General features: G+C 40.8%; 1 protein-coding gene across 1 annotated transcript; it reads left to right on the top strand.

The window, feature by feature from the left end:
• The first annotated feature begins 214 nt into the window (after positions 1-214).
• LOC120687974 (nuclear cap-binding protein subunit 1) lies at positions 215-16,447 on the top strand. Its single transcript, XM_039970090.1, has 19 exons — positions 215-475; positions 1,610-1,669; positions 2,578-2,634; positions 3,095-3,166; positions 3,372-3,434; positions 4,260-4,436; positions 5,106-5,231; positions 5,327-5,393; positions 7,020-7,216; positions 7,903-7,973; positions 10,674-10,758; positions 11,732-11,800; positions 12,850-12,968; positions 13,263-13,401; positions 13,564-14,064; positions 14,518-14,817; positions 14,986-15,167; positions 15,622-15,733; positions 15,974-16,447. Exons 1-19 carry the CDS (start codon positions 389-391, stop codon positions 16,091-16,093), a joined length of 2,604 nt encoding a protein of 867 aa, XP_039826024.1. The 5' UTR covers positions 215-388; the 3' UTR covers positions 16,094-16,447.
• The last annotated feature ends 292 nt before the right edge of the window (positions 16,448-16,739 follow it).

Raw genomic sequence — 16,739 nt, 5'->3', positions numbered from 1 at the left:
CCTAAGCGGAATGCCACTACAAGTTTAGGGACCTGGGATGCAATTTACTCAATTTAAAATAAAATTTCTGTTAGACCCGTAACTTTCAACCCTAATTTTTTTTGAAATTAATTCAACCCTAAATTCGCTTCTGCCGGTCATCATCATCATCAGTACGTGATGATAGATGAGCTCGTTGGCTCAAAATCAACGCCCGACCGCCTGAGGCCTGAGCGAACTGCTGGTTCACCGTCCGCGCAGCTAAATACGTGCCCACTCTCGGGAGGGCGGCGGCCGCGTCCGAAACCAAAAAACCCCGCGACCCCACCAAAAACCCCCTCTCGAGCCGCCCCTCCGACACCCCGCACCCGACACCTCTCGCCACGCCCACTTCGCCGAGGCGGACGCCATGAGCGCGGGCTGGAGGACACTGCTGCTGCGCATCGGCGACAGGTGCCCCGAGTACGGGGGATCCGCAGACCACAAGGAGCACATCGTGAGCGCCCCTCCCACTCCCCAACCCGCTGTTTATTCCCTGCTCGCTGTTGGTCTCAAAACCCTAGATTATCGGAGCGCCGATTTGGTTGTGAATGTGCTGGTTTAGCTTGAGGCGTGCTGTGTTTGGTTGTCAGTGCTGTTGGTCGGAGCGGGTTGGGGAGTTCAAAACCCTACTCTCCGGTTCCATTTACTCGCAGGAGCGCCTGGGACCTAGGATTTAGGGTCTACTGGACCGCTGCAGTTTGAGCTGATTAAAACTATCAGTACGATTGTACTGAATGGTGATTAGTTGGAACAAAAAAACCAGATTACTTTCCCTTTGCGGTAGGAATTAGACTGGAGTTGCAATGCAATAACTTAACTGAATGTTTGTGCGTTTGTACTTCCATACCTTACCATGGGCTATGCTAATTTCTTTTTCTAAGTATCCTAACTTCTGTATTTTGGTTCTCCCTAGTTGGATATGTTGTAGTATGTAATATTGTAATTTGATCTGTTTAGATTCTGCCATGTAGGCAGAGTAGCACATTTTAGTGAGAACATTATGAGTGGAGAATACAATTGTATGCACACTAGTATATTTTGAGCTTTCCAGCTGAAAGTTTTGTACATAGCACAATGCATACATAAAAATTTGCTGCTGGAGCAGTCTATGTTTTAGAATTACAAATCGGCGTTTTGATTGTTTGTTGAAGTCACAGGTTGTATATGTGGAATGACTACAGCTTCATGGTTTCCTTTGCTTCTGTTATATACTATTTTTGTTATAGTGAATCTGTGGCAGTAGTTGATGATGATATGGTAAATTTAATGTTAAGTTATCGATCCATTGGTCCATCATGTTACTTTTAACTAGTGCTACAACTGGAGCTTCTGATATCATTTTTGTTTAGAGATTTTTTCCCGAATTAAGTGATTTAACCATGAACAAATTATCAAGATGCAACTTGGGTGCAAAATAGAGGGGTATATCAAATTTATGCATGGCACATAGTTAGAAGTTTGTTCCATGTTTGTTTCGTTTCATGTTCACCCCATCACGTGGTTGTTGCAACTCATGTACCATGGTCGTAAGAGAATGATGCTTTCATGTGTAATTTTTTTTAAAACACTTCTTCTGATGGCTTCATAGGAAACTTGTTATGGCATGATAAGTCGAGAATATGAACATTCCAGAGAGGCTATATTTGAGGTCAGTATGCAGCAGTCCTGCTTGTCCCCATATTGTTTGTATTTTCTAATTTAGGAATTGCTGTAGTACTATAATGTATAATGCTATGAGGAAATCGAGTATTAAACTGTTGTGCTACCAGATGTAGTACATTAGCTAATTCGATTTAAGAATCCTTAGTGTAACTAATATCAAGCTCACACATCCATAGATACAGAACAAGCCTTTTTGCCACATTTGTAAGCCATACCATCACTCTTTGCACCACTATTCCATAGCAACACAGCATGTTGCCTGCAGATCGGTCTGTTCTGTTGTGCCAACAAATTGCATATTATTTTGTTGTGAGAGGTCCTAATCATGGTGCAAAATCAAATTGAATTGCAAAAAACAAATGTTAATGCAATCAATACATTTCTTAAACTTGATGTTTTGCGAATGATATCAACATACTGTATCTGGCACATTGTGCAACTTATTTAATCATTTTAAATTTGATAGTACTTCTTTTAAAATAATTCAATTTAACCAACAACATATACTTATTTTAGTTCAAGTTGGGTGCAAAAAACTCAATTTAAATTTATGAAAGAAACACCTTAACTGTTCAATACAATAAGTAATATTAGACTAATAAAGCTTAAACTGACATAAATAATATGAGATCCATTCTGGTCTGGAATCGACCAATTTCATGTCAGCTTTGTGGGATTCTAAGACCAATCTGTATCTTGATCCTGATAGCATCCCGAGTGAGTTCAGATTATTCTTTTTTGCCAGTGAGTTGATGAAGAAAAAAATGAAGTGCGGCATGTTATATCTTATATGCTGCACCTTATATACTTGTTTACTTTTGCTATGGCTGGGAGACATTTCATTTTATGAAGTACCTGAAGTTGCTAACTGAAATATTATTTTTGCGCAAGCAGTTCCTCCTTCAGTGTGCAGAACAACTGCCTCACAAGATTCCTTTCTTTGGAGTTTTGGTACGCAAATATTTACTCTAAACCTTATAGCATATTGCTTTCTGTATCATTTTATGTTCTAAGCGAAATGGATTCTTGCATGTTTACTCTAAACCTTATAGCATATTGCTTGCATGTTTTCATGAGGGACCAATTTTTGTTTACTTGGATTGAATACGGACAAGAAAAAATGATTCCTTCATTTTTCATCTAAGCGAAATGGATTCTTGCATTTAAGCTTTTTCTGTTCCCTGACCAAGTTGGTCCATAGTTATGGTTAGGTTTTCGTACCACTATTGGGCATGGTACTATCAATATCCTATACCAGCAGTTCAGTACTTCGCAAAAAAAAATTCCTACTTCAGTACCATCGGAGTCTATTTTTTGATGCATGATGATTCGTTGTAGGAACAGGATCTAACCACATGATTCATATTCAATCGAGGTAACTCTTTTCTGATTGTATCTTGTTTAATGTCAGATTGGTCTGATCAACTTAGAAAATGAAGATTTTGCCAAGGATATTGTAGATACCACACAGGCCAAACTACAGGTATGCACCCTTATTTGTGCATATATAATAGAGAACAGTATTTTTGAGCCCCCCAGGTCCCCACCCCTTTGTCCTTCCTTCCTGTTCCACCAGATACGGTTTTAAACTGGATACTTGCCAGTTAATGTGAAAAAGAAAACACTCTTTGGTTCTTCCCCCTTTTGAAATCACCATAGCTTTACAATTGACTGATGTCTAATTGCAGGATGCCTTGCACAACGAAAATCGTGATAGAATTAGGATATTGCTGCGATTTCTCAGTGGCCTGGTAAGTAATGGTTTTGTTTGCCTTTATTTGATATTGTTGTCTAAATCCTTAATACTGCTTTTCTATATGTCCTTAGTTGCAATGCTTGTAATTCTACAGCTGGCATGCGGTTTCGTTTTGAATGGACAATGAATCTGCATGAATAACTGAACCCATGTATCTCTTAATTTTGTTAGTTGTTGCTAGTTTTCTTGATACTCAACGAACTTGGGAATGAAATGAGCTAAAAAATCTGGTCAGTTGCATAGTGCGACTATGAACCATGCCCGTCCTGATCATGGTGTCTTCACATTAGATTTTGAACTTGGATGATGCTGTCTTCACATTAGATTTTGAATTTGAAGTGTCCTATTGCTTCTCTTGTTCAATTAAATATGGAAAACAATGAATGCTTCGACACAATGGAGGGATTTGTTTCTGATTTTTTTAATTGCATGGTAGAAATTGTTTCTTATATTGAGAACCGTTTGCATATATTCTGCATTACACACTTTGAATTGACCTGTCTGTGGTTGGACATTGTTTAATTTACTATCCTATAATATTAGTTTGGTTAGCGGGTTGTTTAGGAATTAGGGTAGTGCTATTTTAAATAAAATTTTGAATGATACTATCTCTTGTTCCTACTTTTGTTTGAGTTTATATGAAATTTGTGAAATATGATGTGATACCACCTCTCTCCAAAATAATGGAGTGCCTTTCTGACCCTTTTTGTTGCATGTAGAAATGTTTTCTTATACTGAACACCTTATTCATTTATTGTGGCCACAATGTAGCATTTTTCTTGTTTGTTTACTAACTTTAGATCTTATATTTGCTATGTAGATGTGCAGCAAAGTTGTAGTTCCAAATTCAATCATTGAGACATTTGAGACTCTATTATCATCTGCTGCAACAATATTAGATGAGGAGACTGGAAATCCTTCATGGCAACCACGTGCTGACTTTTATGTTTATTGTATTTTGGCTTCCCTTCCATGGGGTGGTCCGGAATTGTTTGAGGTAAGCTTGATCGTCTTCTACCATTAACTTCACGTGTGATGCCTAATATGAGTAATTTAGCCACTGTCATCCTTTGCGCTGTGTTTGCCTCACACACACAAAGGAGAAAAATATCATATTTCTGTGTGGTACTGTTGCATAATCACCCCCCAAAAAGAGAATGTTTGCACATGCGCAAGGTTTCAATAACATGGCGAAATTGATCTTGAATGACTGTCTAGCATTACATGTAATGTATGTCGTTAACAGCCCCCCTGGATCTGGGAACTTTTAGAGCTGTTTATCATGCACTTTTGGAACTCGAGTCTTGAATGTTTATGAAGTAGCCTCATTGTATGTTATTTTTTGTAAGAATATAAACCCTTTTAGTATTATCAAGTTGTGCGACTAGTCCACAAGTCGGTGCCGAAGCATGATTGGGGACCTTGAATTGACTTGTCAATTAATCTCTATCAATCAAGACTTGCTGCGGCTAGCCCGCTCTAGTTGCTGCTGGCACACTGTCTGTAGAGCAATCGATATAGGGAAAGACAGATAGCCCCGTAGAGCAATATACTTGGAGGCCCGGTCGTGGGGAGAAGAGAATTGAGGAAGTTGTTTGTAATTATGACAAGAAGATTTAGCAGCTTGAAAGTCTTTGATAGCATGTGCTTATACTGTTCCATGCAGCAAGTTCCAGATGAGTTTGAGAGAGTTTTGGTTGGTATACAGTCTTACATAAGTATCAGAAGGCATTTTGATGATATTGCTTTCTCTGTCTTTGAGACAGATGAAGGCCACTCTCCTAACAAAAAGGTACTGCTGATCTTGAATGAATGAACTTGAAGCTTGTTCATTTCTTGATCCACTTAAATTTTTATGCGATATTTAGTTCAGTACTGTCCTTGCAGGATTTCATGGAAGATCTATGGGAGCGCATTCAAATTCTTTCCCGCAGTGGATGGAAAGCTAAAAGTGGTATGCAAAAGATAACCTTTGCCCTGTTGTTTCAGTAGCATTTAATATGTCAGGCTGTCAGCTGCAAGCTAATATTTAGTCACTATTTCATAATCCATTTAAGCTGTGAATAAACCCCCTTATGTACATGTGTCATGGGTATTGGATCATTAGGGTAGAGACATGCTAGAGGGCAGGATCTAGCCCTACTGCTCCGGCGGCTTGGACACGACAGAGGACAGGGTAGGCCTTGCTGCTCCGGCGGCTTGGAGAATTGGGGGATTTAGGATTGATTCTTCTTCCTTGATTGATTAGATTGATACATCTCCTCTCTTTATATAGAGTGACTTACTTGACCCCTAAGACTTCTAATCTTATCCCTAACAAACCCTAAAGTGCTGGCGGCGCTACAGTACCGCGACGCTACAGTACTTGGGCCCATATGGCCCAATAAGCCTAGTTGACCGCCCATAACACTACTCCCCCCTTTCGGAGCAGCTCGTCCTCGAGCTGCAGCATACCCCTCGCCAGTCAACAACTTGACTCGATCCAACACAAACCTATCACCTAAAAACAAGCCTTTTACATCTCGGCTGATTTTACTGTTGACTATGACTAGGACGCTAATGAAATTACAACCTTTTATTCGAGATGCAGCAACCTGTCCTCCTGGCTCCCAAGGAAACGAACCTGCCATGTACGGGACTTGATTTCCCCTTTCTTCTCCTGAAGAAGAAAAGCTCCAAGCCGCATGTGTGCAAGTAATGCACGCCAGCAACATGAGAAAAGGGGCATCATCACGTATTGGGCAATTCATAGAGAAGCGATGTGGGCTGCTAGATGGCAGCGGCTGCAACAAGGGGATCAGTCGGCCGCAAAATCGCGAAGGGACTGCGGTATCAGCCTCATAGACATCGCTTTGCAGCTGCTGTCCCGCCACCGCTGAGGGAGATGCGCACGCTCGCGCCGCCTGCGCATGACGCCTTGCCAAGAATCCACGCGCCGCTGCTTGGAGCCGCAGCGCCGCCTGGCGTTGACGTAAACCCTCCGCCTTGAGCTCTTCTTTGGCTTGGATCAGCCTTCTTAGCTGATCTGTTAATTCAGACCAAGAAGGTGACTGTGTTGTAGATGGATTGGCAGCAAAAGCCATGGGAAAGGATCCCTGACTTATGATACCAGATGTCATGGGTATTGGATCATTAGGGTAGAGACACGCTAGAGGGCAGGGTCTAGCCCTACTGCTCCGGCGGCTTGGACACGACAGAGGACAGGGTAGGCCCTGCTGCTCCGGCGGCTTGGAGAATTGGAGGATTTAGGATTGATTCTTCTTCCTTGATTGATTAGATTGATACATCTCCTCTCTTTATATAGAGTGACTTACTTGACCCCTAAGACTTCTAATCTTATCCCTAACAAACCCTAAAGTACTGGCGGCGCTACAGTACCGCGACGCTACAGTACTTGGGCCCATATGGCCCAATAAGCCTAGTTGACCACCCATAACAACATGATTATTGGATTTGAAATATTTATTCTTTTGTCAAAACAGGTTGCATTCTATCCAAAATCTTAAACACGTTTGTGCCCACTTTGCATATGCTTTCCTGTTATGACTACTGAATGGAAATCTAATTACTTCCCTGGCAGTTCCGAAGCCCCACTTGCCATTTGAAGCTCAGCTGGTGGCTGGAAAGTCACATCGTCTTTCTCTGATTAGTTGCCCTCCGCCTAATCTCACGCTGACTTCTTCTGAAATATTAAGAGGACAGGAAAAACATGAAGCTGATCTGAAGTATCCTCAAAGGCTTCGTAGACTCCATATCTTTCCAACAAATCAAGCTGAGGTAGTTTGCAAATTTATTTGTTTGCATTGCAAGTCTCAGTTATACATGCACTTCAATAAAGCATATGTGGTGATATTTTGCCGTGAGTGCTGCTTCTATTGCTTGCCAGATGGCTGGCTATGGATTCAAGCTAATCTCGTACTTTGGTACTAGTTGCCATCCATTCCATATTGAGTTATAAGTTGAATTTATATTTTAATTCAAGTGACACACATGCGGAAATAAGTTAAAGAAAATAGGATAATCCCTTTCTCTTCCTTTGGAACCTGAAACTATTGCCATCTTTTTTATGAGTAACATTAGCTCTTGGCTGATGAAACTATTCTCTCCCGATACATAACATCTTAATATTGAAACACAACTCCAAAACTACTTTTGCATCCTGGAGTTCAGTCCCATACTTTGGACATCATATGTTTGCAATTTCAAAGTTTGTGCTTTTGTTTGTGTGTACTAGTATTGTTGCATGTACACTATGTGCTGGCTCTTTCACTGAGAACCAGTCTATGCTTATTGGCTCCAGCTTTACATCAATAAAAACAGAAACTTCTTTCGGTATCGATCTTACTGTTCATTTGTGTAGCTATATTGTACCAATAATGCAATAAGATATTGTAACTATACAACTGCTTATGGAAACTGTTCGTTGTGTTTTGCATATCTAATCAGCTATTGTTGGTTCACAGAATATGCAGCCTGTAGATCGTTTTGTTGTTGAAGAATGCATATTGGATGTGCTACTTTTCTTCAATGGCTGGTAAGTTCGTGCAACTTGTATTTTCCAAATTAGAACTTACTTTATTATATCAGTGTTAATACCGCCATACCTATTATGCTATTAGTAAAAAACACGTGATTTCAGAGGATATATTGTACCTGGAAGATATGCCTGATATCAAGTAGTAGTTAGATTTTATTTGACAGGCTCTGTGTAAATATGCCTTATTGGTTTCAATACTTGGGTACATCATTTCGTTCTTCAATTGAAGATGGTTACATTACCCTTCCTTCTATCCATCATTGGAGTTTTTTTTTTCTTGGACTACGCTGGAGAGCTGCGTGTTTTTGTATTAAGGTAGGGAAAAGACAGTCCAAACAAAGCCTCAAAGGCTAAAACAACAAATGCACTAACAACACCACTAGATAACGCAACACAGAGAAAGAACACCAGAGCAAAACACATTGAGTGTACAAAAACCACCAAAAGTAGCAGAGGCTACACACCAAAGCCAAAGAGCAGCCTAAGACCAAATGCCAGCAAGGCTCCTGGCTCTGGCAACAAACAATAGTTTATAGTTGAGCTTCATCTCAGATCTATTGTGGAACCACCTTGACCCAAGGCGTGGCACCATTAAACACACAATCGCTGTTATGTTTCCATACGCACCATGCGCCCAGGATGATCACTGAATTAAGACCTTTGTGCGCCCCCTGCCTGTGCACGGGGCCATCAGCCGCGGAAACCTTATGTTAGGAGAAGGTGCAAAATGTTGCAGTCCAACCCGGCTGAGGAGGTGCGCAGATCACGAGCAAAAACACAAGAGCAGGTGTGCTGTACTGTTTCCCCACAAGGAGGGCACCTAGCAATGTGAGGAAGGCCTCCATGAGTCAAAGGATTAGCAGTCCAATAGCGGTTCTGGAGTCTGGACTGCCAGCCAAAGAAAGAATTTTCAGCAACTTGAGCCCAAGATTTCAAAGACGCCTATAAGGTTCAAAGAAAGTGCTACCATAGAAGAAGAGCCGATAACTCGAACTGGTAGAGTACAGGCCTGATGGAGAATGCCGCTAAATGTGTTGATCAGCTGTAATGCTGTAATGCCCGTATCTGGAATTATAAGGAGTGTTTTGCAACAAAGGGAGAGCCTCGGATGTCCCACACCCAACTGCCTGTGGTTCACAGTACTATTCGGGACATGCGATGAACCCCAATGCACATGAACAGGTAAAGCCTGAGAAGATGCGTGGGGGGTGGGGGGGGGGGGGGTAGGTGGATTGCAACCTGAAACAAGAGGAATAAACCGCGACATCTGCCAATGGTGTTTGCCAAAAGAGAGGGTGTGGGAGTAGCAATAATATTTTTCATGTGATTACTGTATCATTTTGGCTATACTAATACTCAATGTTCAGAAGCTTTATCTATAGGAACTCTATTTTTTCTCGAACACGCAGGAGAGCTGCGTATCTTTGTATTAAGAGAGAGAATTGGTCCAAAAAACAACGGCGCTGTGCCTGGACCAGAGCTCGGGCTGTTAAGGTACTCACAAGAAAACTATTACAGAACAAAACAGAAAAAAGACCTGACCACAACGCAAAAACTACACGTAAGTCTGAGCTAGCACCCTTCTTGAGTCCAAGGCAGCAAGCCCCTTAGCCCCAGAAATATGCCAAAGCTGAGAATCATCCTTGAAAGCCTGGAGTGCTTGCTGCAGACTTGGAGACCCCCCATCAAACACACAAGCGTTCCTGTGTTTCCACAACATCCAAGCACCAAGGATGTACAGTGAGTTGAATCCTTTTCTAAGCTGTTTTGGAATCTTCTTCCACGACCTTCGCCACCACTCTGCAAACGAGCTAATACTGCGGCTTGGCATCACATGGGCTAAATTCAATGGCTGTAGGACCGAGAACCAAAACTGTCTTGCAAACACACACAAAGTAAAAAAAAAAAACTCGACCTGCGAGGGGCAAGCCGCTCCCCGGGCATTAATGTAAGAAGAAGACCTCTCATGTAGGCCGAGAAAACCCCCGAACCCCCACCCCACCCTTACACAGGGGCGCCGTAACCCATACCGTAACCCGTGTGAGAGCGGGCCGGGGTGAGCCGGGACCTATTTCCATGTGCTTTGGCGTGTAGGCAGACGAGGGGATTTTTTTAACCTCAGCCTGAAATTCGCTCCCACCGGGAGTCGAACCCAGGACCTGAGGAGTTCTGCTGAGGCCACCTAACCAATCCGGCTAGGCACCCTTTCGCAAACACACACAAAGTAAGGATGTGTTGAACTGTCTCATCGGCTTGGTCACAAAGGGGGCAGCGTTCCGGGTGAGGGAGTCCCCTTTTGTGCAGCCGGTCTGCTGTCCAACAGCGGTTTCTAATTGCCAGCCATACAAATGTCTTGCACTTGCTTGGTGCCCATGATTTCCAAAGCTGCTTCCATGGTTCGAATGAGACGGAACCAGCAAAGAAGTTTTTGTATAGGAACTCTATTACATTTTCTTATATTTCCAGTGCAGTATACTATCTATTTGTTTGCTGAATGGTTTGTTATAAATTGGCTTATGGCTGTAGCTAAAGAAAATAGTAGTATTCTTTAATTTGAAAGTAAGTTGACTAACCTGTATTCTAGTATGAGGTTCCAGGAACATTCATTGAACTTTATGTTTATGCTCCCCAATTGAATTAAAGAGCTTCAGCTTGCTTACTGATTCCATCTTGGTTATGTTTTTCTTTGAAGGATAGTCGGAAAGAATGTGCGTTTTATCTGGTCAGTCTTCCTGTCTCTTTTAGATATGAGTACCTGATGGCTGAAACCATATTCTCACAGGTACTACTTTCTCATTTTAATATTAACTTGTTGTGGGGGGTTAAAATTAAATATCAGTTTCTTTGTACCTTATTTTGACGCAAACCGTATCGTTTAGTTTTTACTCTTTTGTCTGAATTACTTGTTTTTATTTGCATGCACGTAGAACAGTAAAATAATTAATCCTGAAGTGTTTGATCTGATTACCTATATTTGTACCATACTTCCAATAAACATTTACTCCCTCCAGGTTGGTAAAAGAAGTTGTTTAGGACATCGACACGGTCTCCAAAAACAACTTTGATCACTATATTTTTGCTACAAAAAATTTATAAAATATAGTCAATATATACTTTTACGAAACTACATTTCAAGATGAATCTATTTACTTTGCTTTCATATTTTCAAACTCAACCCAAAAAAAATTATTTATAGTCAAAGTTTAAAATGTTTGACTTCAGACAAACTCAAAACGACTTCCTTTACCAACACGGAGGGAGTATTAGGATATTTGACAGGATTTGTGGCATTGACAACCTAGGTTGACATGCAATCACATGTACCATACCCCTGAATTAAAACATCCATTTTAGACTGGAGCTACTTAGTAGAGAATGAATATCCTACCTTCTTGCAATCAGTGCAAGATCATTTTGTTTAAATCATAAGGAATTGGTTCCCCGCGTGTGGATGGGAGCCAAGGACAACCACGCCAATTATTACTGTGAAGTATGTGCTCTGTACAGATTAATCCTTAGTAAAAGATATTACTGTGGAGTAATTTGTTCGTTGTACAGAGAAGGCATCACCGCAAAAAATAGGTGTGGTCCTAGGCCACTTTTTGACCTGGATCAACTTAGGTTACCAGTTTTGATTTTGAAACCTTAGTAGCCACAAAGTGGATGGTTCAATAAGCACTTAGCAGATTATGTCTTGGGAGGTATATGTCCAATTTGAATTATGATATCTGGTCTCCTATTGATACCTTTTGCAGCTACTATTGTTGCCGAATCCACCTTTCAGGCCAATTTATTATACATTGGTTATCATTGATCTTTGCAAGGTAATCTTTCGATGCTTCAATTCTCTTATACAAATGCAGTTGTGTGTTTGCTTGTTAGATTCGGAATTAATTTGCAGCCAAGTTTGACTGGTTGCAGTTTGATACTGCAATTAATTATTCAGGGCGTGTTTGGCTCCCAGCCACAACACGCCATGCCACGGCGTGGCTCGCCACAGACCTGCGGCGGCCCTTTTCACCACCTCAGAAATCACTGTAGCATGGTGAAAATACTGTGCCTGTGGCATTCAATGGCTACCAACCAAACATCCCCTTAATTTTACTGCCTCATTACACAAGGTTACAAGATCTGCTTCGACCGGGAAACTAAGCATTTTTATCAATGATATCACACTACCTTTCTTTGTAAACTCTTGATCGCCCTCTTCATATAAGGTTTCCATTTCATGATTGCTTACACTTACACATCTTGAGAGGCATTTTATAATTCCAGTAAATAAGATTCACCTTTTGTATGTCACTAGTATGGTGCCCGTGCGTTGCTATGGATAATATAAATTTTACCCGGACCTATATGAGACCGCCAACTTTGTGGTCTTTCACTTCGTGCACAGATTGTGCCTTGACCGCGCGAGGTGTTAATTATCTGGGTTCCGATTGATTTTTCCGGGTTCCGATTAGGATTCCGATTGATTTATCTGGGTTCCGATTAGGATTTTGATTGATTTTTCCAGGTTCAGATTAAGATTTCGATTGACGAACCAAGGAATCATTGCTTGCTTTAGAAATAGTAGAGATGAAAAGGTTTGAATGTCAATGTGCTCTACATGTCTAAATTGTATGGGCCAAATATGAATGTGAATATGTGACTAGGTGGTACTCTAAAGGGTAATCTACAAGTAAATATTATTAGATGCCTCTATGCTTTTAGCAAACTATTGGTTAAGTGCCTAAATGTGAAATTAACTCGGCACCCGCCTTTTATCCACCAATGCTTTTTATCCACCATTGCTTTTCTTATCCTAGAGTCAGTTTCCCATCTTTAAAGGATCGTTTTGAAATGAGGCTCATGATCTGAAGGTTTCTTTCAGGCTTTGCCAGGTGCATTCCCTTCAGTTGTGGTTGGAGCTGTGCATGCTCTTTTTGACAGAATTAGTAACATGGACATGGAGTGTCGCACCAGGCTTATCCTATGGTTTTCACACCACCTGTAAGTTGATTGCCAGCTTGATTTGTTTTCTTGTTCAGGATATCTGCTTTGCGTTGTGTATTATTATTTTTGCTATTTGGCCTAATATATTGCCATATATTCTTCATGTAGTCTTTGTTTAGTACATCCTTCTTACATGTTCAAAGCCTGAATCTGCCATAATCACCTCTACAGCTTCATGTAATCATTGCATTGCAGAACAATTCTGTGAGAAATGGCAACAGAGGATCAGTGTTTTCTATCAAACAATTGGTTATGTTGTAATATAATTTTAATGATATTTCTCTACCACAGGTCAAACTTTCAATTCATTTGGCCTTGGCAAGAGTGGTCTTATGTCAAGGACCTCCCAAAGTGGGCTCCACAACGGGTTTTTGTCCAAGAAGTGTTGGAAAGGGAAATCCGCTTGTCCTACTTTGAAAAAATCAAACAGGTTAGTCTTGGTCATTCTTTCTTAAGTAAGGAGGATTTTCTATTAGCACTTGTTTGCATTTCATACTTCTTGTTTTCTTGAACGTGCATGAGTGCATACATTCCATACTTCTACTTTTTATGCTGATTTTTAATTGGCCATCTTGCATCACTTCCTTTACAGAGTATCGAGGATGCTGCTGAGTTAGAAGAACTGTTACCCCCAAAAGCTGGCCCTAATTTCAAATTCCTTAGTGATGAAAGCACTGAAAACACGGATGGCCATAAGCTATCAAAGGAACTTGTTGCCATGGTTAGAGGAAAGAAGAATGTTCGTGATATTATTTTATGGGTGGAGGAACATGTAATTCCAACAAATGGTGCTGAATTTGCCCTCGATGTTGTTAGCCAGACACTTCTTGACATTGGATCAAAAAGTTTCACCCATCTAATCACTGTTTTGGAGAGATATGGTCAAATAATCTCTAAGCTATGTCCAAATGAGGAAATGCAGTTATTGTTGATGGATGAAGTCAGTGCTTATTGGAAGAACAGTACTCAGATGACTGCTATAGCTATTGACAGAATGATGGGTTATCGTCTGATATCAAATTTGGCTATTGTTAAATGGGGTTTTTCTCCAGCCAATGTTGAGCAATTCCATGTTTCTGATCGCCCATGGGAGGTGAAACCTCTGTCCTTGCATCTGTGTCCAAAAAGTAGTTTATGTATCAACCACATGAAAACAATGTTTGTGGATCTTCAAATTTTTTCCTCGAATACAGAAGTCAACAAATTGTGACCTTGTGTATACTCAATGGAAGTTCTGTTTTCTGTGGATGCATATTTTATCATAATATTAGGGGTGCAAATTGGTGATACTTAGGTGCACCTCCAATCCTCTTTAGTTCAAATATTTGTACTATTTTTCTAAATAGGACCTCATTTTGGAGAAGTAGTACAAACATTTGAACTAAAGAGGATTCAAGGTGCACCTAAGGGTCACCAATTTACACCCCTACGTAATATGCATTTTTGGTGCATTCGTTTTTGGCAAATTTACCCTAGAATAAGTTATAACTTGCTCCCCATGTTCTATTTCAAATTTCATATATCTCATCGAAGTTTCCTCCAACAGATTCTCAGAAATGCCGTTAGTAAAACATACAATCGGATCAGTGACCTCCGGAAGGAAATTCAGTCACTCAAGAAAGGTCTTCAAGTTGCTAAGGAGGTCAGTGCAAAAGCCATAAAGGAGCTTGAGGAGGCTAAATCAGTACTTGAGATTGTAGAGGGGCAACCTGCACCAGCTGAAAGACCAGGTAGGCTAAGGCGGCTCCAAGTACATGCTGACAAGGCAAAGGAAGAGGAAGTAACTACGGAAGAATCTTTAGAAGCAAAGGGAGCTCTCCTTGCTCGGGCTCTCGAAGAAAACAAGGTGCATTGTTTGCTTTTTATTTTTATTGTTTCATTTCTCTCTCTCTATGCGTCCATGATGTGCAGTTTTCTATTGTTATTGCATAATCTTTCTATATTTTGCAGTATTTATGGTCACAGACTTGACTATTTCACTAACTCACTGTTGTCTGATCATTTGGTTTGACAGGAATTGCTTAAATTACTATTTAAGAGGTTTGTTGATGTGCTTACTGAACGTTTGCCAGCTGTCTCTGCTGATGGAGAGATCCCTAATCTTCGCGCTGGATATCAAAATGTAAATTTTGCGTCCCAAGATCTTGAAACAGCAACAATGGAGATAGACAATGAAAATGGAGCAGATAAAAATAGGTCAGTCTCATATTAAGCCTGAATCACTGTTATCAGCATAACTGCTTGTCTGCTTTTACTGTCTTGGTACTTTCATCTCGCCTATGTCGCTTTGGTATCTTGCTCATAGAGTCATAGACACAATTTTCAGTTAACATTCTCTCAGTTAATGGGGAATATTTTGATTTTGAGTAGTTATCTCTAAATCAGTCAAAACCAGCAGATTCCAAGATAAAGTATTCCTGCCAATCAGTAGTTTTGAAACTTGAAACTATAATTTGCCTGTCATTTTGATCGCATGGAATGGTTTGCGCCATGAACTTGTGTTAATAACCCAGTAATATTGATTGCATTAATGCCACTTAGAATATCATGGCCCAAAGCATGCAGTGACATTGTTCAGACTGGGCGTTCTAGGAGCTAATGTTTGCCATTATATTGTTCTGGACCACTAACTTATTTTCCATCTGCACAGTGAACCAAATGGGCAAAACACAAAAAATGACTACAATGTTGGAGAGCTCGAGCAATGGTGTCTTTGTACACTGGGTTATCTCAAGTCATTTTCTCGCCAATATGCAACTGAGGTTAGTATTGCTATGCCTTTGCTGAAGTTTTCATACTTTTGTATGGATATGAAGTTGTACCAAATTGTTGTAAAAAATGTTGGAACACTAGTGTCCAGTTTCTTTCCTCAAATAGCAAGGATGAGGTGTAGTAGAGCCAAATGTAATAGTTGCACATTACAGAAGGATTACTTACGCAAATTATTCCATTGGTTTGACAAACGTTCGATGGTAGCACTGATCATTTGACATCCTGCGCAGATTTGGTCTCACATAGCAATGTTGGATGAGGAGGTCTTCGTTGGGGACATTCACCCTCTTATCCGGAAAGCTGCTTTCTCTGGTTTGTGCAGATTTACCAATGAAGGTTCTCAACTTTAATTTTTGACCGCACCTTTCGAAAATGGAGTGTAGTTAACCTGTATGACACAGCAGACATGTTTTAGGCTTGTTTCACTAATCCGCCCACCCTCAAAAGCATTTGAGCTATGGTTTTGGTTCATCATGTTTTCTCCCCCATTTTTTCAGTTTGCTTATCATTATCGAGGAAAATTATGGGAGATCTAAAAAATTAGAGTGCTTATTAGATAATTAAATTATTGGTAGGTTTACAAAAGTCGCGTCTGAATATGCAGGTGGTTTGATGTTAGTGTTACTGAATGGCCGATACATTAATAGAGTAGTCATCATCCAAGATGAAATAGAGAGTAACTGTTGTGCTTCAGGTTCTATTTATGATCCATGGAGTTCCAGTTTGTGCTGAAAACCATGGTTTTGAATCTGCTGGTTCGGAAATGGTTCTTCCTGATTAGTGGTTGGTTCGCCCTGCGGGCTTCACGTTCCACCACGTGACCGTGCAGCCTGTCACTTGGAGATCCGCCTGACGGCGATGCCATCGCCAGCAACTTTATTTTTCTGGAACCTCAGGCCAGGCACGCTGTCCTCGTTCTTCACGTTGTGCGCAGCCCTCCACGTGTTTTCTTATCGGAAACCCGTTCTTGTTGCATCTGGGTTCGCTTCGGTCGGG

The sequence above is a fragment of the Panicum virgatum genome, chromosome 9N, assembly GCF_016808335.1.
Source record: "Panicum virgatum strain AP13 chromosome 9N, P.virgatum_v5, whole genome shotgun sequence".
Classification (NCBI taxonomy): Eukaryota; Viridiplantae; Streptophyta; class Magnoliopsida; order Poales; family Poaceae; genus Panicum; species Panicum virgatum.
This window is presented reverse-complemented; position numbering and strand designations above follow the sequence as displayed.

Excerpts from the sequence above, each read along its gene's own strand:
- LOC120687974 (XM_039970090.1), top strand. The coding sequence starts at position 389 with ATGAGCGCGGGCTGGAGGACACTGCTGCTGCGCATCGGCGACAGGTGC. Across the intron at positions 5,232-5,326 it reads GCCACTCTCCTAACAAAAAG|GATTTCATGGAAGATCTATG; the intron begins GTACTGCTGATC and ends CTGTCCTTGCAG. Across the intron at positions 12,969-13,262 it reads CTATGGTTTTCACACCACCT|GTCAAACTTTCAATTCATTT; the intron begins GTAAGTTGATTG and ends TCTCTACCACAG.